The 24,062-nt window shown below is 35.8% G+C and overlaps 2 protein-coding genes across 2 annotated transcripts; one reads left to right on the top strand and one right to left on the bottom strand.

The window, feature by feature from the left end:
- Positions 1 to 1,911: 1,911 nt before the first annotated feature.
- Positions 1,912 to 13,995, bottom strand: LOC100379022 (all-trans-retinol 13,14-reductase-like). The gene is made up of 10 exons (XM_085501178.1): positions 13,716 to 13,995; positions 10,783 to 10,965; positions 7,342 to 7,583; positions 6,575 to 6,776; positions 6,115 to 6,312; positions 4,165 to 4,284; positions 3,529 to 3,786; positions 2,967 to 3,133; positions 2,618 to 2,777; positions 1,912 to 2,441 (listed from the first exon to the last, which is right to left on the bottom strand). The coding sequence occupies exons 1-10, from the start codon at positions 13,918 to 13,920 to the stop codon at positions 2,302 to 2,304; spliced, it is 1,875 nt and encodes a 624-aa protein (XP_085357304.1). The 5' UTR covers positions 13,921 to 13,995; the 3' UTR covers positions 1,912 to 2,301.
- A 1,969-nt stretch (positions 13,996 to 15,964) lies between these two features.
- Positions 15,965 to 23,925, top strand: LOC102808722 (cytochrome P450 20A1-like). The gene is made up of 6 exons (XM_078011337.2): positions 15,965 to 16,054; positions 19,711 to 19,784; positions 20,033 to 20,202; positions 20,748 to 20,893; positions 23,199 to 23,366; positions 23,839 to 23,925. Exons 1-6 carry the CDS (start codon positions 15,965 to 15,967, stop codon positions 23,923 to 23,925), a joined length of 735 nt encoding a protein of 244 aa, XP_077867463.2.
- Positions 23,926 to 24,062: the final 137 nt, after the last annotated feature.

The raw sequence follows: 24,062 nt of genomic DNA, 5'->3' as shown, positions 1-24,062 counted from the left end.
ATTCATGATGCACATATTATAATAAGGTGGGCGCGGAAATACGTGCATAATGAGGTCAACATGGTATAGGTCACACTGCAGACACAACATGGCGGCACGTTGAAATTCGAGTTTGTCGTAGTCGTCGTTCTAATTCATCACATTATGTAAAAAAAGTAACTCGTACTAGTCGTAGAATTAAAAAAAAAATCGGCTGCTACAATCAGCCGACGTCTTTTAGGTCAGAGGTCAGTTGAAGAGACGTTGTGATTGGCTTAGATGGTTGTCAATTAGAGCACTCATTAACATAATTAACCGTTGAAAAATCGACGGGTTCCTGCAGTGTCGATAGAGGGCCATGCAGAATAAACCAGTCGGGGTGATTTCGCGCTAACACCTCCATTTCACGATTTTTTTTTATTTTAATTAAAGTACAAAAACAAATTAATCGCCCGACTGCGCCAGTCTATATACATTTATGTAAGCTGGAATACACGTGTATGGGGAATACATCAAACGAATGAGAAATACTTTTTATTTATCACATAACTCAACAAGTCATTGTCAATGACACGTCCCCGTTCCGTTCATATTTGAGTGACATATACATTCAAAGCAGATCATGACCGAAATGCACCTGCATATGTACAACACATTGTACTAAATCTGAACAAAATCCATCCATGCATGACTGAGATCCGGTTCCGGAATTGTGAAAATACGTGATTTTGATGCATTTTCGGCCTTAAAATGGCCATCATTCAGCTATTGTTAAGCGGATCATGAAACAAATGCACATATCTATTTGTGACATGATGTACCATGTGTGTGTGAAGTTTGAACTTGATCAATCCAGACATGTCTAGGATACGGATCCAGAACTGAATTCTTTAACAAAATAGCCGCCAGTCGGCCATTTCGAACTTGATCCGAAAAAAAAAAGGTGCATCAAGGTCCTATTATGTTTAATGTATGTACCAAATTTGAACAAAATCCGTCCATGCATAACTGAGATCCGGGTCCGGAATGGTGAAAATGTGCGATTTCAATGCATTTTCGGTCTTAAAGCGCTCCATTTGGCTATCGTTAATGAGATCATGAAACAAATGCACATACATATTTGTGACATGATGTACCTTGTGTGTGTGAAGTTTGAACTTGATCAATCCAGACATGTCTCGGATACGAATCCAGAACTGAATTCTTTAAAACAAAATGGCCGCCAGTCGGCCATTTCGAACTTGATCCGAAAAAAAAAAGACGTGCATGAGGGTCCTATTATGTTTAATGTATGTACCAAGTTTGAACAAAATTCGTCCATGCATAACTGAGATCCGGGTCCGGAATGGTGAAAATGTGCGATTTCAATGCATTTTCGGCCTTAAAGCGCTCCATTTGGCTATCGTTAATGAGATCATGAAACAAATGCACATACATATTTGTGACATGATGTACCTTGTGTGTGTGAAGTTTGAACTTGATCAATCCAGACATGTCTCGAATACGGATCCAGAACTGAATTCTTTAAAACAAAATGGCCGCCAGTCGGCTATTTCGAACTTGATCCGAAAAAAAAAGACGTGCATCAAGGTCCTATTATGTTTAATGTATGTACCAAATTTGAACAAAATCCGTCCATGCATAACTGAGACCCGGGTCCGGAATGGTGAAAATGTGCGATTTTGATGCATTTTCGGCCTTAAAATGGCCGCTATTCGGCTATCGTTAATCGGATCATGAAAAAAATGCATGTGCATATGTCCCATATAACGTGTGATGTATGAGTGAAGTTTGAACTTAATCGGTCCATGCATGTTCGAGATACAGGTGATCACGGACGCACGCACGCACGCACGCACGCACACAGGGCAAAACATAAGTCCCTGTTTGAACGGGGACTAATAAAAGATGCAAGTAACTAAGAGCCAAATATTTGAAAGTAATAATTAGTTTTATTCAAAAAATAACAGTGGTTACAGAAACAACCACAATCTAAACATTCGAGGACTGATTCAACAGATTGTACATCTTTCTTCCACAGATTTACAGTATAAATGCGATACATAAGGTTCTAATGTCAATATAATACAGTGAAGGGGATAAAGCTAGGGTCGTTTTAAATTATTTAGAAATCAAATTGTCCAATCCAGAATTACGGTAATATTGGAACACCGTCGTTAGTTCGAATTAATATTAATGAGTTAATAGCTATACCGAATATGTGGGTGGTCGCAGTTGCTCTCTCCACCGATTTATTTGACGATCTAGGAGGTATATAAAATAAGGTCACATCATTCGAGTAGATCCATTATCGGAGCATACTCATTTTCCCTTTTTCTTGCGTGATATTTTGTACTGTAGCATTGTGACATCAATGAAGAGATTTCGATTGAGTACAGTGCCTGCACAGAGTAAAGCCCCGATCAATGCACCTGCAAATCCACAACAGAACACATCTTGCCCTGTGGAAATAGAAGAAAAACATACAGTGAATCAATGCAATGGCAATGCAGTGTTCCGATGTTAGCTTCAAACTATATAATCAGTTATATAGATAGGCATTCAATATGCTATTGGTTAACAAGCACAATCTAGATACCTATTGAAATGTGCGTTAAAACAATACAGAGTATCATACCTGTTAAATACAAATTAGGAACCAGTGTTTTAGATCTCAGTGCACTTATAGTATCAGCATCAAATCGGCTTAATTGATGATCCAAACCATAAATTTCTCCCTTTGGCGAACCAATGTAATATTTATTGGTTACTGGTGAGCCAATATCAAAATATTCCACCTATTGAGTACAAAAACAAAGCACACCTGCCATCAAATGTGTTCCGTGATTCATATCAGCCGAGAAAAGGTGATTAAGAAACTTAAATGAATATTTTCTTATACACATGTATTGGGTGATTTATAATAGTAAATAAACTTGGCCCTTAAGCTGAATAGTCAACAAAATTAATCAATTGAAACAAAATACCTTGTCTTCCAGATTGGGGAACATTTTTAATGTTCGTTTCCACAATGCATCAGCTAATGCATTCTTGCGTTTTTCATACACCTCACCACGCTTCATAACACGTTCAGCTTCCCATTCCTGAAACCACTCCCAATTGGCCATTGTAATGACAGCACATGTACTTTTACCTGAAGGTGATAGAAGTGAACGGTAGGTACAATGACAGCAATAGTATACCCATAACCAGTAATGAAAATACAAGTATATAATCAACTAACTAACTAACAGTGAAACCACCACCACAAAAGTATTATTCTATAAATTGCGCTCTCTAATGATGACACGCTTCTGTGACGTCAAGAAAACGTAGATTGGTGAAAGCCGTGTTTGCATTTGATATCCTTCGTCATTGAGAATATAGTAAATTGCTACAATTGTGTTTATTGACCTCAGAATCAAAACGACATAGAATCACGGTTACTACTAGTAACCGTGATAGAATGAACTTTATTTCATAAAATGCGTCACATAGAGGCCACGATTTAAAAGAAAGATTCATTCTATTCTTACACTAGTTGGTTACCTGGGTAACGTTCTTCCCACGTTGGATCTTTAGCAGACGGGAATGAAATGAACAGTAGTGGTATGTCTTGATTTTCGATCTCATCACCACTCAGTGATAAAAAATCCCTGCTTTGTTTGTCCAGATCATTATCAGGAAATAACCACCAATTACGACCTTCTATACCAAGTTCTTTCTTTGATCCTTTCAGTCCGACAAACAATGACATGCATGACACACCATGTTTAATATTTCCCTTGTCCACCAACGGTTTATATACTGGAAAGAGAACGAGACATCATAAATGATATCAACCACGTGTTTACTTTTGTTTGAATATATATTTTCTACATTCTCACATCATGAATTTGATGGTCACACATACTATTGGGAGCATAATTCCCGTATCTGTGCTTTGATCAAAACCCAAAATGTCATTAGTATTATGAAGTTAATAACACAAACACCAAACTGAATATTCATGTTACTCTAAATATAAATATGCAAACATCAAATCATAGATGGTTTAAACAGCAAGAACGTTCATCGCCGGCCAAATATCCCCAATACAACACTGAACCAGTTTATTCTGGAGATGGGAATCTCTATGACAAGATCTACGGCTTGTCTGTCGACGCAAACAAACGATAATCTAACCTGATTTATCCATAATTTGTGGTGGTAGAAGAGACTGAAACGTATTAAAGAATCCAGCATCTGATATTATTATTGGAGCATGAATATCAACATCACCACTGCTTTTATGAACACGAACACCTGCAGAAAGATGGCGAGACAAAGCTCAAGAAGGTGCCACATAGAAGACTCAAACCAATGACGCGCTCGGTAACGCATGGATAGATACTCTGTAATGTACATTAAAGTTATACCACAATGGTTTTCACAAAATAATAACACACAGTGAAGACAATATGACGATGTCACTCCAGGGCATTATCTTAATGTCACCTTTCAGATAATGTGACATTCTGGATCGTGAAGCTTTGTCAGAATGTTTATTTATTTGTTACCTCACGTACGTAAATTAATCCTAACATACTATTGTGAGGCCACAACTGCTTCAGTTTATTAAAATTAATCTTTCATATTACATAACTGAATAATGACATAGAGTGTCAACACAATCGCCATACATCTGCATAATTATATATGCTGACTTAATTTGTCAACCTGACAAAGAAAATTTCCAATCGTGCAACTGGGAATAATAAAGCAGAAGTTGGTGTTTAAAAACACTTTCCAAAATAAAGTTATGTAATGCCTGTTTATAGTTCAGCACCTTAAAAGGCGAATAAGTTCCCACTTCTTTTATATTTATAAAACAGGATAAAACAGATACATTTAATATTCTATGTTACACTACATTGTATACGTAAATAATAATATACAAGTATGTGCATACTCCCTCACTATCACATTTTTAAACACGATGATTACCGTCTGACATTTCAGAAGCCGCGATGTTTAAATATGAAGCGCGCACACACACACACACAAACAGCACAGATAACTTTATTACACTACAATAACACCAGAAGATACACATTAGCACAACAAAGCCAATCAGACCTAATTAAAATGCAATAAAACAATTTTCCAGTTAAATGAACTATTTAATCTAAGCCACATGAATAAGTCATTGGTGAAATAAATAAAAGTACTAAACAATTCCTGTAATGTAAGTTTCAACACTACTGTATAATCGAGTATAATACTCGGTCCAGGTAGCACACCATACTTTAGTGATTAGAATATTTCCGGTTGTTCGACCTTGTCACAAATTAGAGGAGATCCATTGAAAAAGCGCAGAGAAACCTTAATGGGAAAATAGCTACTAGTATTGTTAAATTACTATCAAGCGCAGAATCTGATATTACCTCTGGGGAAGTTACAATTATAAAACAGTGACTTAGTCTGGCAAATGCGAGAATCTGATTGGAGGATAGTGCTTTAAGATTTAATTAATCTTAATGTAATTCCACGTTCTAGTCTTCAAATGATCGTGATATAAATCAAACAGGGATATTAAAAATCCAAAGAACATTTGGAAAACTTCAAAGATCACTTTTAAGTGTGACTTCAAATAACATTTGTGATGTCTCCGCCCTGTATAGTACTATACCACCAAGATATGTCGTACACCATTGTCTGATTTTAAAGGATATATCGTCACTAACAGTTTATATTAACACGTTGATTTGAATAAAGACTCGCATGACACAGACATGCCTTCCCATTAGTTGCCTTCGCGAAATTGTGCTTAAGTCGAAGTTGTATTCTACCTATAATCGTGAGTATATACTACAGAAAAAAAACTTATGTACTCCAAGCATTCTGATTATCAAAACGAGAGGCATCATTCTGACCACATACCCATGAAGTGAGGTTTGTATAATTAAACACTCCCTTTTACACACGGTTTGAACATACGGTACTTTGCATAACATTAACACTATATAGAATTTTATATTGATATTTCTGAGTGTGTGGACAATGGAGAAGAGAATAGAGCATAGCGATTATATAGGAATATAGGCATATTCATCTGCAAAACATAATTTCAGTAAAAAATAACACCACACTCACCATACGCCCCACCCTCTCCATCGAGTAAAACCTGAGATACTGGCGCTCTAACCAAGACTTTACCGCCAGCCTTCTCTATACTAGGTATGATATGGAAAGCTATCTCACTAGCTCCGCCAACCGGGTAGGAAGCTCCCTTTAAAAAATGAAACATCAGTCCACAATGCAAGGCAAAACTGGCATCGCCTGGCAAGGTACCTGTCAACAAAATGATAAATGGTTAACTTGATGATATATATATATATATATATATATATATATATATATATATATATATATATATATATATATATATATATATATATATATATATATAATTTAAACATTAAAATATAATAAAATTAACAATTAATAATTCGTCTTTGCATAAAATCACCCAACAGACGTTTGCTTTAAGCTATTAAGACAGTTACAATTTTAAGTTCAATAATGAAAGTCAAATATGAAGAAATGAACATACCATAGTCGCCGTGACAATATGACATCACAGCTTGCAGATCTTTGTTTGTCGTGAGCTCTTCAGCCATCTCTTTGACACTACGTTGAGAATACTTGTAATAATTGGTGAACAGATTGAATAACCCAGTAGATGACAGGAATTTATTTAACCACATTGGCAATAGCTTAGTCATAACCTGGCCAAGATCTGTATTCTCCGATGACTAAAATAATATAATATCATAACTCAATTGGCTGTCAACAAAGCAATATATTATGAATATATTCGAATATTGACCATATGGAGCAACGTGTATATCTGATCATGAATATCGTGTGTACATTTGTATATTGTCCATACGGAGCAACGTGTATATCTGAATATCGTGTGTACATTTGAATATTGTCCATATGGAGCAACGTGTATATCTGAATATCGTGTGTACATTTGAATATTGACCATATGGAGCAACGTGTATATCTGTATATCGTGTGTACATTTGAATATTGTCCATAGAACAAAGTCCGTATTTGAAAAATGTAATTGGTTATGGAACTATAAATGTATATTTGAATAATGGTAATGAAATTGACTGCATATTTGAATATTGGCTATAAAAAAGTGGATTGTTTTAACTGTAAGGTTGTTATTAAGGAAGATGTCACGCGATATGGTGTCACAAGGATATCGTGAGGAAAGATGGTACACTCGCTCAAACTAGAGACGTTAAGTTATAACATAATTATCAACGAGGAAGAGGTATTTAGCATTGTCCATAAGCTGCTTACCTCAATGTACTTCATCCACTTATCAATGGCTACAATTTCATCAGGGAACTTGTCTACAAGTCCCTGTCTGAATTTCTCTTTTCCACTGAAACGCGGATAGTGTCTAGCTTCATCCCCTTGACCAATAACAATTGTATCAAACGGATCAGCCATAGTAGCCCATTGTAACTGTCCATCGGTAATATGATCTACATAAACCTTTAGCATACTATTGTATGTCATCTCGCCAATGTAGTGAATACCTGAAGGTTTGTCAAATTTAAGATATTATGGTGGGTTCTATAATTCAATGAAATGTATTTAAATGAAGAGTAATATTATGATATTGTGCTTGTATACCGGTAAATGAACATCATTTTGATTTAGAATTTAATAGTCGTTATCATTGATATATAACCACATCAGTTTTATATCCCTTATCAATAAATGTATGACAACATCCACCAGTTAGGGTTGTACACATACAATGTTAAGATATCTTACCCACATCAAATTCATATCCCTTGTCAATAAATGTATGACATCATTCACCAGTTAGGGTTGTACACATACAATGTTAAGATATCTTACCCACATCAAATTCATATCCCTTGTCAATAAATGTATGACATCATTCACCAGTTAGGGTTGTACACATACAATGTTAAGATATCTTACCCACATCAAATTCATATCCCTTGTCAATAAATGTATGACATCATTCACCAGTCAGGGTTGTACACATACAATGTTAAGATATCTTACCCACATCAAATTCATATCCCTTGTCAATAAATGTATGACATCATTCACCAGTCAGGGTTGTACACATACAATGTTAAGATATCTTACCCACATCAAATTCATATCCTTTTTCAATAAATGTATGACATCATCCACCAGTCAGGGTTGTACACATACAATGTTAAGATATCTTACCCACATCAAATTCATATCCCTTGTCAATAAATGTATGACATCATTCACCAGTCAGGGTTGTACACATACAATGTTAAGATATCTTACCCACATCAAATTCATATCCCTTGTCAATAAATGTATGACATCATCCACCAGTCAGGGTTGTACACATACAATGTTAAGATATCTTACCCACATCAAATTCATATCCCTTGTCAATAAATGTATGACATCATCCACCAGTCAGGGTTGTACACATACAATGTTAAGATATCTTACCCACATCAAATTCATATCCCTTGTCAATAAATGTATGACATCATCCACCAGTCAGGGTTGTACACATACAATGTTAAGATATCTTACCCACATCAAATTCATATCCCTTGTCAATAAATGTATGACATCATTCACCAGTCAGGGCTGTACACATACAATGTTAAGATATCTTACCCACATCAAATTCATATCCCTTGTCAATAAATGTATGACATCATTCACCAGTCAGGGCTGTACACATACAATGTTAAGATATCTTACCCACATCAAATTCATATCCCTTGTCAATAAATGTATGACATCATTCACCAGTTAGGGTTGTACACATACAATGTTAAGATATCTTACCCACATCAAATTCATATCCCTTGTCAATAAATGTATGACATCATCTACCAGTCAGGGTTGTACACATACAATGTTAAGATATCTTACCCACATCAAATTCATATCCCTTGTCAATAAATGTATGACATCATTCACCAGTCAGGGTTGTACACATACAATGTTAAGATATCTTACCCACATCAAATTTATATCCCTTGTCAATAAATGTATGACAACATCTACCAGTCAGGGTTGTACACATACAATGTTAAGATATCTTACCCACATCAAATTCATATCCCTTGTCAATAAATGTATGACATCATTCACCAGTCAGGGTTGTACACATACAATGTTAAGATATCTTACCCACATCAAATTTATATCCCTTGTCAATAAATGTATGACATCATCTACTAGTCAGGGTTGTACACATACAATGTTAAGATATCTTACCCACATCAAATTTATATCCCTTGTCAATAAATGTATGACAACATCTACCAGTCAGGGTTGTACACATACAATGTTAAGATATCTTACCCACATCAAATTCATATCCCTTGTCAATAAATGTATGACATCATTCACCAGTCAGGGTTGTACACATACAATGTTAAGATATCTTACCCACATCAAATTTATATCCCTTGTCAATAAATGTATGACAACATCTACCAGTCAGGGTTGTACACATACAATGTTAAGATATCTTACCCACATCAAAATCATATCCCTTGTCAATAAATGTATGACATCATCTACCAGTCAGGGTTGTACACATACAATGTTAAGATATCTTACCCACATCAAATTTATATCCCTTGTCAATAAATGTATGACATCATCTACTAGTCAGGGTTGTACACATACAATGTTAAGATATCTTACCCACATCAAATTCATATCCCTTGTCAATAAATGTATGACATCATCCACCAGTCAGGGTTGTACACATACAATGTTAAGATATCTTACCCACATCAAATTCATATCCCTTGTCAATAAATGTATGACATCATTCACCAGTCAGGGTTGTACACATACAATGTTAAGATATCTTACCCACATCAAATTCATATCCCTTGTCAATAAATGTATGACATCATCCACCAGTCAGGGTTGTACACATACAATGTTAAGATATCTTACCCACATCAAATTCATATCCCTTGTCAATAAATGTATGACATCATCTACCAGTCAGGGTTGTACACATACAATGTTAAGATATCTTACCCACATCAAATTCATATCCCTTGTCAATAAATGTATGACATCATTCACCAGTCAGGGTTGTACACATACAATGTTAAGATATCTTACCCACATCAAATTTATATCCCTTGTCAATAAATGTATGACATCATCTACTAGTCAGGGTTGTACACATACAATGTTAAGATATCTTACCCACATCAAATTCATATCCCTTGTCAATAAATGTATGACATCATCCACCAGTCAGGGTTGTACACATACAATGTTAAGATATCTTACCCACATCAAATTCATATCCCTTGTCAATAAATGTATGACATCATTCACCAGTCAGGGTTGTACACATACAATGATAAGATATCTTACCCACATCAAATTCATATCCCTTGTCAATAAATGTATGACATCATCCACCAGTCAGGGTTGTACACATACAATGTTAAGATATCTTACCCACATCAAATTCATATCCCTTGTCAATAAATGTATGACATCATTCACCAGTCAGGGTTGTACACATACAATGTTAAGATATCTTACCCACATCAAATTCATATCCCTTGTCAATAAATGTATGACATCATTCACCAGTCAGGGTTGTACACATACAATGTTAAGATATCTTACCCACATCAAATTCATATCCCTTGTCAATAAATGTATGACATCATTCACCAGTCAGGGTTGTACACATACAATGTTAAGATATCTTACCCACATCAAATTCATATCCTTTGTCAATAAATGTATGACAACATCCACCAGCCTGGTCATGTTGTTCTAATACCAATACTTTCTTTCCTGCTCTAGCTAAAAGAGAGGCAGCTGCGAGACCTCCAATACCACTACCAATGACAATAGCATCTAAATTATCTGGAACTTTCTTTACAGCAAATCCTAGTATATGAAAATATGAGTTTTAATATATAATACTTTTCCAAATTTGAATGACATACTTTCATCGAACGATCCCAATCCCTTGACAACAGAAAACTAGTGAAGACTTACGCCCCAGAAATATTCATTATTAGGCCTGTATTGAAGACAGGATTCCAGCTCCAACACAAGGCCCGAAAATGTTCCGCTCGTATTTATGATAAAATGTATAAATAATTATTTGTGAATAAATATAATTTGTGTGCATTATTCCTTATATTATTGTTAAATTATATAAAATATTACATATAAATGAGAGCATAAATAGCACCCAGTAGATATATAATAAAGTAGATCAATTCAAAAGTATACAATTAATCATTATGATAATGGTTTTATATTTTATAATTGGACAGCCAACTACAATTCGTTGCATGTTATTTATTGTAATGTTATGGCAACCCGGATATGTGTGTGTTTTCTATGCATGACATGTACATGCGCTGTTCAAATGCCTTTTCGTCGCCCAATAGTAAATTGTTCATAGTTGAAAAAGAGTACACAATCTTACGTGTTCGTATCTGGTTTCTCTCTCATTCATGGTGACAAAGGTTTATAATATAGAATCATGACAGAGTTCATCATAGACCGCAATATTGCGATTTTCTTGTAATTAACAATATTTCTTATCCAATTTATGATAAATCGCATGTATTCAAACAATGTCACATTTTTGGGAGGTAAAATAATCAAATAAAAATAATATGCTGACGATTCATCCGAATTATTCAACTACTTTTTCTATGAGTATAGATAGAATATTCAGTACACGTTTTACCAACCCAAACTCATTTTGTAAATAGTAAATATGTTCAAAAATAAATAAATTTATATATATATATATATATATACCGGTAACTAAGATTACCTAGACGCAGCGATCGTGATGTGGACGTGTGTTCTTGGCACAAATTAGGATCTTATCCTGTAATTGTTGTCTCATTAATAACACATCCAGCCATGTGTGACATCACAAATATTATGATTTTTTAACAAAAGCAATAGTTTTTAATTATTTTTCTATAAAAATGACCAAGTCAATGTAGTCAAACAGTTTAATTAACTCGGAGTGTTTCTAAACAGCAATCGAATAATTAAAGCAGACACAAATATCCTAAAACAGAAAGGCAACAAGCACTTTTTTGGCTGAAGGCAGAAAAAAGGATACAAATCTAACCCAAATCCAAAAACGTGGATGTCACTTTCGATAAATAAGTCCGTCCGATGTTAGTCTATGGTAGTGATGTCGAAAGTTGAGTAGGTGCATATTAATCTCTGAAGAACATAAAATACACCTAAAATTTCCTCGCCATTTATTAAAACATACTATAACTGGGCCCCTCTTGTCAATATACAACTCAATACAAAATATAGAGCAAAGAAGTTCAATTTCAAAATATTTTGTTACAATAATAACTAATGAATTAGAATATTCGGATTACAATGGAAAGAAGACATTTTCAATGTCAGTAATGAAATTAATAACCGAAAAGGTAATAATAAACTAAGAACATATGAGAATTACTTTATCAATTAAATGTTGAACTTCGTACGAAAATGAAAAGCAAGATCCGTATTTTATTTTATTTTTTAACTATTGTATGTGTATTTTTGTAACTTTTATTTGTGATCATATGTGATTCTTTTTTGTGATCATTTAAAGCGGAAGGGTCGTCACGCGCGCACGCGCGGGAATTGAGTCCCAAGCGACAACACACGCTAAAAAATGCAAAGGCTCATGAGTTGGCGCTTGTTTGTAAACAATGACACGCCATGGCCACCCGACGCATGCGTAGGTGACGGCTTCCCCCCCCCCCCGCTTTAAATTCCGTCCAAGCAGTTTTATTCGTTTTTTAATAAATTGAACAAGTTAAATTGATTAGCAGTTTCCATTACCATGGAAACACGCATGCATGGATTGACAACACGATTCACTCGCCTATTATTCGTAGATTTGTCATTTTTTACGACCATGGACGACATCAGCCATATTTGAACGAGACGATGTACATCATCAGGAGATAGGCAGGGCTTAGTCTTTTCCACGAAACGAAATGAAACAAAATAAAACGAAACGAAACGAAACGAAACCCTAATCCTAACCCTAACTTTAGATTTTGAACGACCTCAAACATCGTCACGTCCGTATTTCACAGTGTGAAATTTTCTCAGATATTATTGGGCCAATGAAAAAAAAATGCGAGTTAGGGTTAGGGTTTGGGTTTGGGTTTCGTTTCGTTTCGTTTCGTTTCGTTTCGTGGAAAAGACTAAGCCGATAGGCAGCCTTAAAACTAGTGCATCCCACACCAACTTAGGGAGTGATATTGCTCAAACATATCATGGCACAAGATAGTGGCGTCCGGGCAAGTTGTACACTATTGATATTTTTGATACTGCTGATTGAACACTGCGAGTGTCGAATCCACGTGCACCCGATGGGATATGGACGTATATTTAGGCCCTCCCTTTGTATCACACACAAGTCCAGGACTCAGGCCACACCGTTGATGGGAAACGTAGATTGAAGGCCCGGGTTGAAGGGCACTTAAAGGTCAATGTTGTGGCAAAGCCCCTCTATAGTCTATATGGGACTGTGGTTATCACTTTGGTTCCCGGATCGGCCATCTCTTCCAACCCTGAGATGAACACCGAGTTATGCAATCTGAACCACTAGTTGCACAAGATGTCTGTCTATGTATATCGGTACTTGCCTTGTTTGATGACGTCATCTCGTACGTTTTGATCCGTCACTAATGGCTTAGGTGTCAGTGTCGTATCTTTACTGAATGGATTCTTCCCTGCTTTCGGGCCACACATATACTTCACCAAAACCACCGTGACCAGCGCGACAAACGACGATACAATAACCGTCGTTATATTGCCTAATAAAAACGACAATAAACTCAAAACAGCCATGTTAGTGCAACAGAACGTCACACAGATCTAGCCCGATGCCTTGCGAGTAAAATATAAATGTATGTGTACCGAAGATTGAAACAGCGCCCGCAGGGTGAACTGTTTATAACAATGGACAATGGAATTTGTTACAGTCGGTCACAGTCCCTCTATGATAGAGGGACTGTGAGTCGGTAAATAAACGACGGATAACATTATCTACACACGTGACGAATATGAATGATACACGCAGTTATTAACAAATAATTTGTCTGGCAGAGTTGCGAGATTTGTATGTCATATTCTATAAATTATCAAGTCTATCAACTGTTGTAATACCAATAATCATAATTTATTGACATTATTTGATTTTAGCATAAACAAATGTTATTCTAACCGCAAAAAAATAATAATGAAGACAAAAAATAATAAAATGAACAAAATATAACAAATATATTTAAAGCTGGAAATAATATTAAACGTTTTAAAAATGTATTTTTTTTATAAATTAGCTAGAATTCATATCGACCAATCCAGAAACGATATATTCAGAACTTTACGTCTACGTTACGTGCGTACTTTCCCCCACTGACAACAATATGATTGTCTTTCTCCATTGTTCATTGAATTCTGCTACCTTCTAAGTAGGGAACATTGCTATGACTGTTCAATCGAAATAGCTACTTCCTGGAGAAAATAATTAACAAACAATGTACAATGTACAAGAAAAAAATCGTGTTGCGTGGCGTAGGTTTCATTTTGAAGACACTCATCTCAATCAAATGTTGGCCAGGGAAAATGTCCGGAAAAGGTGGTTAGAAACTTGAGTCAATTTTTCACTTGGCTCTGAAGGCAACAGTTCATGTTCTGTATGTGGCGCCAGTTAAAGTAATACAACATAAGCAGTCAAAACAATTACAAAATAATTAATAAATATAGTTAAAATAAAATATATGAAATAAAATTAAATTCACACCGTACAATACGTCAGATTTCAATCTGATTGTGAGCTAGTTCTACATCATCCAATCAGCAAGTCGTTATTTTGAATAAAGTGGGCGGTCGCTATGTCACTTGAAGTTTGCGCGCGCATTAAGGACAAAATAAACTGCATGTAGTAGGATAAATAAACAGGGTATAAAATTCGTAAACCCTACAACATCAGATTTATTAAACTAGTGCAGTAATTTGCATTTGTTTTTCCCTAAAGGCTCGGAACAAATGAAAATTACTACACCCGGAAGATTGTAAAACATAATAAGAGTGTATAATTAAAAATAATAGAGATATAAGTTTTCATAATGTAATATGAACATAAAAAATGGTTTGTGTTTTGCGTTGTATGTTGCATGTAAGAAACGAGGATTTCCTGTATCAGTCAGTATGCACTGTACTCGTATGCACGTGTTCACTTTTAACTAAAACTAGGAAATAACACCGAATACACGGCAAAGTATGGTTGAATGTAAGTGAACTTATACCTACTGCGTGCGTGACGCGAAACAGCGTCCGACACCAAATTGTCTAGCTTCGCCGCGGCGTCACGACACGTCCTTCCCTGGCCACATCCCCTCCTCAAGGATGTTTTTTATTACGTGCAGATTTAGCCAAACCGGTCCATTCCTGTCCGCGTCACACAGCGTAGCCAGACCTGGCTGTACAGTTGGTGAAATAACAGTGCAGCATAAATACAAGTAAATAGTACTAATGAATGATTGTATCATAGTAGCTGTCAACATTGGAAGTTAAGCAAGGAAATAATACCGAATACACGGCTAGAAAAATACTACTTTGAATGAAATTAAACATTTACCACGTGTGTGACTCGAACCATGGAAGGTACTAACGTTAGTACCTTCCATGCTCGAACACACGTTTTGGTTGTGAACTTTTCTGCGAATGTTTCTGTAAACAATAATGTATTTTAACACGTGATCGAATACGACCCATCGCGACGACCGAAAGATTGTCCTGATAATGTAAACTTCACTGATACGAGCTGATCATGTGATGTGTGAACTTTACTCAACATAACTCTAGTCACATGGTGCTGACAACATTCAGCATGGAGGTTGTTTTATCTGGCATGTCCTTGTCTCTGCTGTTGATTATTGCCCTCATCGTCTCATTCATTGTGGAATTTTTTGTCGGCAAGGTCAGTATTACTTTATTACCATAATATATTAAAATCGTCATGTGTATATAAATCATCAGACTGTAAAAGCTCTTGCAAATAATATAGTAGCCAGGCAGTAGTTACGTTATTTGCTGAACTTTGTGCACCCATGCTTGTTGTTGGACAGTTACTCTACAAGGTAATGTATACGGGGTTCAATGGAATGCAGAATAAATTTTATGCTGGATTTTTTTTTTTATATTTCCTACTTTTGTGTTGCTTATTTTACGTTTCTAACGTTTTATCCCGTTTTATAGCCTCATATTCATCTGATCACGGAATCGAACGCCAGTCAATTATCAACAGTGAAATAATAAGTGCACATGTCTACAACAGGAATGACCCCTGTGTACACTATAATGGACGCTGTAGTGCTGATAGTCGCGTAATTTAGTCTTAAATCTATGTAAGTCACAACGTATTATGCATACCTAACGGTATGAACACACCGACATATCATAAATGGAGTGGTCAGAGTGTACTCGTGACTTATATACACAGCTCATTTAAATCACGCCATCTAGCGACGAGGTGCTCCGTGACGTAATAGGGGTGTTAGAGGCACAGTTGACAACACCCTATATTTCGTTTTTACCTGTGGTCGTCCACCAATAATTATTATTATTATTAATCCTTTATTTCAGGCCAAAAAAGTCCCATATTAAATACATAACAAACACGAACACTAATAAATACAACGTCTAAGATTAGTCCAAAATTTGGATAAGAAAAAACTGTCAGAGTTGACACAAGTACGAATTAAAGCATTATCGCTCGTAAGTAGGCGCTGACTGAAGTTGTATAATGCCTTGCGCTGAAGAGATTCAAAGTTGAAAATATTTCTATTCACGCAATTACCACTGGCGCTGCTAGCCCGTTTAAGGCTAAAAACCAATCTTATAGCGTTATTATAAGCAACTCGCACAGTATTCACAATTTGTGTACGATAATCACCCCAAACATTCAAACAATATATACTGTATAAATACGTTCTAAATAACAAACACTTAACGTACTCTGAACTTTTTATAAATTTTCGTATAATAAAATTTGCCCTAGCATAAATACACCGCAATTGTCGCTTCATATCAGCTTCATCCTTGCCATCTGATGACACCATATAGCCCAGGTACTTTTTCACTGAGACGAAAACAAGAGGTTTACCATACATACACGCTTGGGACCCTTGTCTGTCCCCACGTTTTTGGAAAAAATGACATGCATTCTGTCTTAGTAGTGTGGAAAAGAATGTCAAACTCCTCACCATAACACTCGCAGATCTCAACGAGCTTTTTCAATGATTTGACAGAAGGTGAAACTAACAAAATATCATCAGCATAAAAAAGATGATTCATTATTTTACCAGCTAAATGACATCCAACACCCGCTTGTTGCAGCCTAGTACTGAGATCATCAATATAAATTGAAAATAACGTCGGCGAAAGAATGCTTCCTTGTCGAACTCCATTGGTCACTCTAAAGGACGCAGATATTTCTGAAGCCCATCGGATACAAAAAGTTTGACCTCGATACCAATGCAATAGACAACGCACATTGAATATAGGCATTCCCCTATCAAGTAATTTTTTGAATAACTTTCAATGGTTTACCCTGTCAAACGCTTTTGTTGCGTCCATGAAACAAGCAAAAACGGGCGAGTTGTGACTTTTATAGAAGTCGACAATTTCCTTCACTACGAAGATACACATTTCCGTTGAATGCTTGCGTTTAAATCCAAACTGAAAATCACTAGTCTCGATAAATCTTTCAATTCGATTTAAAATGCACAACTCAAATAATTTCAATAAAACGGTTACTATAGCAACAGGTCTATAGTTATTCACTCTTGTGATATCTTTAGTCTTATCTTTAACAATTGGGACAATCATTGTATCCATAAAATAGTCTGGCAGGTGTCCATGAACAAAGAATGCAGTAAAGCACAAGGCTAGTAGAACACACAGTATTTGATCCGCAAATATGATATGTTCCGAGCACAGTCTGTTTTTTCCAATACATTTTCCCTTTTCCAATTTATTAATGGCTACTTTGATTTCATTACAGGTGACCATCATATCTTCGTGGTAATTCATGACATTCACAGCAGATATCACATGATTTTTATTTTCACAATTTGTTACAGACTGAAGAAGCGATTCATAATGTTTTTTTCCACATATTGCAAATGCTTGTTTGCCCATCACAACCCTCTATAGTAGATGGTAGAGGTCCAACATTGTTAGTCATATTATTAACTGAATTCCAAAAGTCTCGAGATTTCCCCTGTGATAACTTATAAGCTAACGCATCAGCTCTCGCTTGTTCATCGTTTCGTCTACACATTCGAATCATTAGCTTAAATTTTGCCCGCGTTTTACGCATCAATTCATATATTGGTCCAGTACGAGGTCTTCCATTACTTACCCATACCATGAATGCATCCCTAGCAATGTTATGAAAGTCACGAACTTGGTCATTCCATCCTGGAATTTCGTGATGTCGTTTAGATTTGACAGTTGGTATAGTATCCTCAGCCGCTATCCACAATGATTGAACAATGTCAGCATAATAACTGTTAAGCGCGATTATATGGTCTTGATTTTTACAATTAGGATCACGACAACTCAGTACGTTATTTGGTGTATTAATGGTACACAGAAGCTGAGCAGTCCTAGATTGGTACCTTCTAATTTGATGTTGGGTCACATTAGACCACTTCGGCACAATTCTGGCGCTCAAATTGTGTCAGACCCGCACACTCTATCTCAAAGCTGAGAGGAAAGTGATCCGACGACATAAAATCATTCATAATACGTATTTTCTTAATTGCGTTGTGAGCAGAGGGTGTACTAAGGCAGTGATCTAACCACCCAGTACTGCCATGAGCCTCGCTGTAATATGTAAAGTTTACAGTGGAACGACCAAGGAAACATATGTCTGAAACATATATATTATTTTCTGAGCAAAAATGTTCAAGTTCGCGCCCAAAAAGCGATCCTAGATTTGCATTAAAATCACCTAGAATAATAGCATTCGTAGCGTTGCAATCTTGAACAATACAATAAATTTTAGCCAAATAGCTAAGAAAATCATCAAAATTATCATCTGAACAAGTGGGCAAATATGCACACAGTATGAGTATATGATTATGTTCAGTACACAGTTCCACGCCAATAAGTCTGTTATCATTTAAATATCGTATTTTAATTTTATTGCCAAGAGATTTGCGCCACAAGATGGCAACACTTCCGTACGGCCGTCCCACGCGGATTCCCGTCTCTTCATTCATTGCCGAAACTCCACATGCATTAAAGCCATTATGTATACTCCCTAGAAGTGTTAATTCAGAGTTACTAAGCCAGTGGTCTTGGATTAACACTATGTCATGAGAGTCACAGAGAGCGTGAATATCGTTAATAGAGGATTTTGCTCCACGACAGTTGAATGAAACTATTCGTACAGACATTGTTATTAGTAATACTTGCGAATAAGAATTCCAGTTGGCCAGTTGGTTTGAGATTTGCTATATTCTATACGGCATACGACTACTCATAAACGGAGATATGTGACGTCATGGAAGCACTTCGTCGCGAGAGGGCGCGACTTATATGAAACGTCTATTGCTAACTTTTCAGAAAGAAGAACATGACGCCAATGCGTCTGCAAAGTTATTGGGTAAGATACCTGGCATGAAAGGAACAATCAAAGCGTAAGTAAGACCAGCACCATCAGGGCTGATGTTTTCATGTATACCGACCTTGGTCATGTGACCAATTGTTCTGGCCTTGCGTCTATTCCTGTAACTATAGCTGAGTGTTATCGCTATAGTAACTGTACACCACTTGTAAGCCGCCATTTTATTAGACATATCACTGTACATATATTTTTACTTGAACTAAATGTTGTTTGTCAGTTTTTAAATATTCTTATAAGAAAAAAACAATAAAAACGTTTCAGGGATGGAAACCTTAGCGATATAACCAAAGCAGGAAGTATGCACAAGTTTTTAGTTCAGCTCCACGCCACTCATGGTCACGTGGCAACGTTCTGGTTCGGGAAGACACATTGTGTAAGCATCGCATCACCGGAAGCGTGGAAAGACACAGTTAAACTGTTTGACAGGCCAGGTAGATTGTTATCATAATAATTTTGTATATATAAAATTCATAACGTTTTTTTTTCTGTGTGGTGGATAGTATGGGTAAACAGCCTGGAAAAGCCTGACATGTAGGGGTGTGTGGCACCCTCACCGGCCGAACGACATCAGACCCTACATGTTGGTTTTTGAACACCGTGGAGGGCGCAACTCATGCGAGCTTGTCAGCCTAACATGGGACATGCGTCTCCATAATTGTATGTCGATGGCAGGAGGGGAGGGTAGTTGATTTGCGACCAGATAACATTTGACAGTAAACTTAACACTATTCGCACGCTTTGAAATAGATGAATGGACGCACGTGCATTAAAGTTTTTCATTATTCTATTGAACGAATACCTTTCATTTTGTTAAATAATTTTGACTCAGACTAATTTGGAGGTGTTGATGACCCATGCCACAAGAACAACGCTGAAATATAATAACAATAATATTATTTCGTAATAATTACTTCATGTGACATTGATAACGAAAGAATTTACACTGAAACAATTCACATCATTCGTACCGTTACAGTCGGATTTTTCGAGTTTGTCAAACCTCTTTTTGGTGAGAATAGCATCCAGTTTGCAAATGGAAATTATGGGAAACAGCGACGTAAACTTCACGATGCTTCATTTACACATCAGGCTGTGAAAAGCTACTATCCAGTTTTCCAAGAGGTGAGGCGTGCATGATTTTGGTATCAGAGTTGACTGAAACAGATCGTAATCTGCGAAACCATTTAGCTATGCATATTCAACTAATTAAGATAAAGGCACATTTGTCAGAACTGCGCATGTGCGAATCATTACTGTTCCATCGTGTCTCTATCTATACACTGGTTGGTTTCACATACAACGCGCTCAGGGACACTACTCGGGTCATGAAAACACAATTGAACTATAATCAAGTTCTATGCGCGGCTGTAAAAGAAGTGTATACGTAGATCGTAGAGTGGAGGGCTAAACAACTAAGACACAAAGTTACAATAGAAATTAGCGTGTGTAATGTTACCATGTTCCTTTGCATAATTAAAATACTAGTGGTCAATAGTAGTTAATAGTGGTCAAACAGCAGATTACCCCTGTAATAAAGTGAACACATTCATATAGCTCAAATACGACTGATTCTTGCATCTGTTCCAGACTTTATACAATATATTTCCCTTTGGGTACCAAAGTCAACTTTTGTCACCATTCACAAAATAGTTCTATACACTGCATGTGCATATTAATTAGGTAATTTGCATATTATTAATCCTTTGAGCACCAAGGTAAACTTTTGTCACCATTCACAAAATAGTTCTATATACTGTCTGTGCATATTAATTAGGTAATTTGCATATCATTAACCATTTGAGCACCAAAGTCAACTTTTGTCACCATTCACAAAACAGTTTTATACACTGTATGTGCATATTAATTAGGTAATTTGGATATTAACCCTTTGAGCACCACCAAGGTAAACTTTTGTCACCATTCACAAAATAGTTCTATACACTGCATGTGCATATTAATTAGGTAATTTGCATATTATTAATCCTTTGAGCACCAAGGTAAACTTTTCTCACCATTCACAAAATAGTTCTATATACTGTCTGTGCATATTAATTAGGTAATTTGCATATCATTAATCATTTGAGCACCAAAGTCAACTTTTGTTACCATCACAAAATAGTTCTATACACTGCGTGTGCATATTAATTAGGTAATTTGCATATTATTAATCCTTTGAGCACCAAGGTAAACTTTTGTCACCATTCACAAAATAGTTCTATATACTGTCTGTGCATATTAATTAGGTAATTTGCATATCATTAACCATTTGAGCACCAAAGTCAACTTTTGTCACCATTCACAAAACAGTTTTATACACTGTATGTGCATATTAATTAGGTAATTTGGATATTATTAACCCTTTGAGCACCACCAAGGTAAACTTTTGTTACCATTCACAAAATAGTTCTATACACTGCATGTGCATATTAATTAGGTAATTTGCATATTATTAATCCTTTGAGCACCAAGGTAAACTTTTGTCACCATTCACAAAATAGTTCTATATACTGTCTGTGCATATTAATTAGGTAATTTGCATATCATTAATCATTTGAGCACCAAAGTCAACTTTTGTCACCATCACAAAATAGTTCTATACACTGCATGTGCATATTAATTAGGTAATTTGCATATTATTAATCCTTTGAGCACCAAGGTAAACTTTTGTCACCATTCACAAAATAGTTCTATATACTGTCTGTGCATATTAATTAGGTAATTTGCATATCATTAACCATTTGAGCACCAAAGTCAACTTTTGTCACCATTCACAAAACAGTTCTATACACTGTATGTGCATATTAATTATGTAATTTGGATATTATTAACCCTTTGAGCACCAAGGTAAACTTTTTTCACCATTCACAAAATAGTTCTATATACTGTCTGTGCATATTAATTAGGTAATTTGCATATTATTAACCATTTGAGCACCAAAGTCAACTTTTGTCACCATTCACAAAACAGTTCTATACACTGTATGTGCATATTAATTAGGTAATTTGCATATCATTAACCATTTGAGCACCAAAGTCAACTTTTGTCACCATTCACAAAACAGTTCTATACACTGTATGTGCATATTAATTAGGTAATTTGGATATTATTAACCCTTTGAGCACCAAGGTAAACTTTTGTCACCATTCACAAAATAGTTCTATATACCGTATGTGCTTATTAATTAGGTAATTTGCATATTATTAACTCTTTGGGTACGAAAGTCAACTTTTTCCACCTTTCACAAAATAAAACCCGATTTTTTTTTTCTTTTTCAAAACTGTTATAACCAATTTGGTCAAAAATTATTTTAAAAAAATACAGAAAAATAGATAAATAAATGTTGGCAAGAAAAAAAACATGGCGCTCAAAAGGTTAAAACAAACTGTCTGTTTATAATAAATATGAAATGTAACTCATGTATTCACAGAAAACTGAAATTTTTATTAGAAAGATAATGGCACTGCCTCCTGAAGAACACATCCCATTGTCGGAATATGTCTCTGTATTCGTGATGAAATCATTAATGTCGGCATTATTTGGGCAGAATGTAGAAAATGACGAACAGACTGTAACTATGTTACGCCATTACGAAACCGTGAGTACTTCAGTACAACAACATCCGCGACGTCTGTGTATAAATAATTTATTGTGTCTCTTTTAAACAGATTACGATCTTCGGATGAACTATCGTTTTGCAAAGTAGGGCTTGTATAACTTCATTAATATGTTTTCACGCCACCATCCACAGTGGCGGCGGCACGGGGGGGGGGGTGCAGTCGTCCTCTCGAAACAAATGTTGGGGCGTCGTCGTCCCTTCAAAATCAAGCTGTCAGTTAAATTTGACCCCCAAAATGCAGGGAATAGCGTTTCAGAGGGTCTATATTTCACCAAGGTTGTTGAGCAGATCTCGCCCCCCCCATGAAAAATTTCGTGGCGCCGCCTCAGGTTCATTTTAAATATACTCCTGCAAATATGGCTGTATTTGTTACAGCAATCATCTTTCGTTAATATTATAATGTCCTGCACATGCATACTTTAAATATTCATAAGATGAGTTATCCTTCTAGGTAATGCTAGTACTGAACAAGAAGATGTCAGCAAATACTGAAAAGAAAAACACATTTCATATAGGTATGTTGTTTAAAATTGCATAATTAAAAACGAACAAAAAAAATCATGTTAAAGCGACAGTTTCGAAACTCATATAGTATGATATCCCCTGCTAATTGCAAACATCGCACTACGGACGTTTTGACACTGTTTTCATGCCGAGACATCTTTATGAGAATCT

The sequence above is a fragment of the Saccoglossus kowalevskii genome, chromosome 7, assembly GCF_978046115.1.
Source record: "Saccoglossus kowalevskii chromosome 7, keSacKowa6.1, whole genome shotgun sequence".
Taxonomy (NCBI): Eukaryota; Metazoa; Hemichordata; class Enteropneusta; family Harrimaniidae; genus Saccoglossus; species Saccoglossus kowalevskii.
Note: the sequence above shows the minus strand (reverse complement) of the source record. Positions and strands in the feature narration are given on the sequence as shown.

Excerpts from the sequence above, each read along its gene's own strand:
- LOC100379022 (XM_085501178.1), bottom strand. The coding sequence starts at position 13,920 with ATGGCTGTTTTGAGTTTATTGTCGTTTTTATTAGGCAATATAACGACG. Across the intron at positions 3,134-3,528 it reads GTGGGAAGAACGTTACCCAG|GTAAAAGTACATGTGCTGTC; the intron begins GTAACCAACTAG and ends TATCACCTTCAG. Across the intron at positions 2,778-2,966 it reads TCCCCAATCTGGAAGACAAG|GTGGAATATTTTGATATTGG; the intron begins GTATTTTGTTTC and ends TGTACTCAATAG.
- LOC102808722 (XM_078011337.2), top strand. The coding sequence starts at position 15,965 with ATGGAGGTTGTTTTATCTGGCATGTCCTTGTCTCTGCTGTTGATTATT. Across the intron at positions 20,203-20,747 it reads TAAACTGTTTGACAGGCCAG|TCGGATTTTTCGAGTTTGTC; the intron begins GTAGATTGTTAT and ends GTACCGTTACAG. Across the intron at positions 23,367-23,838 it reads TGTTACGCCATTACGAAACC|GTAATGCTAGTACTGAACAA; the intron begins GTGAGTACTTCA and ends TTATCCTTCTAG.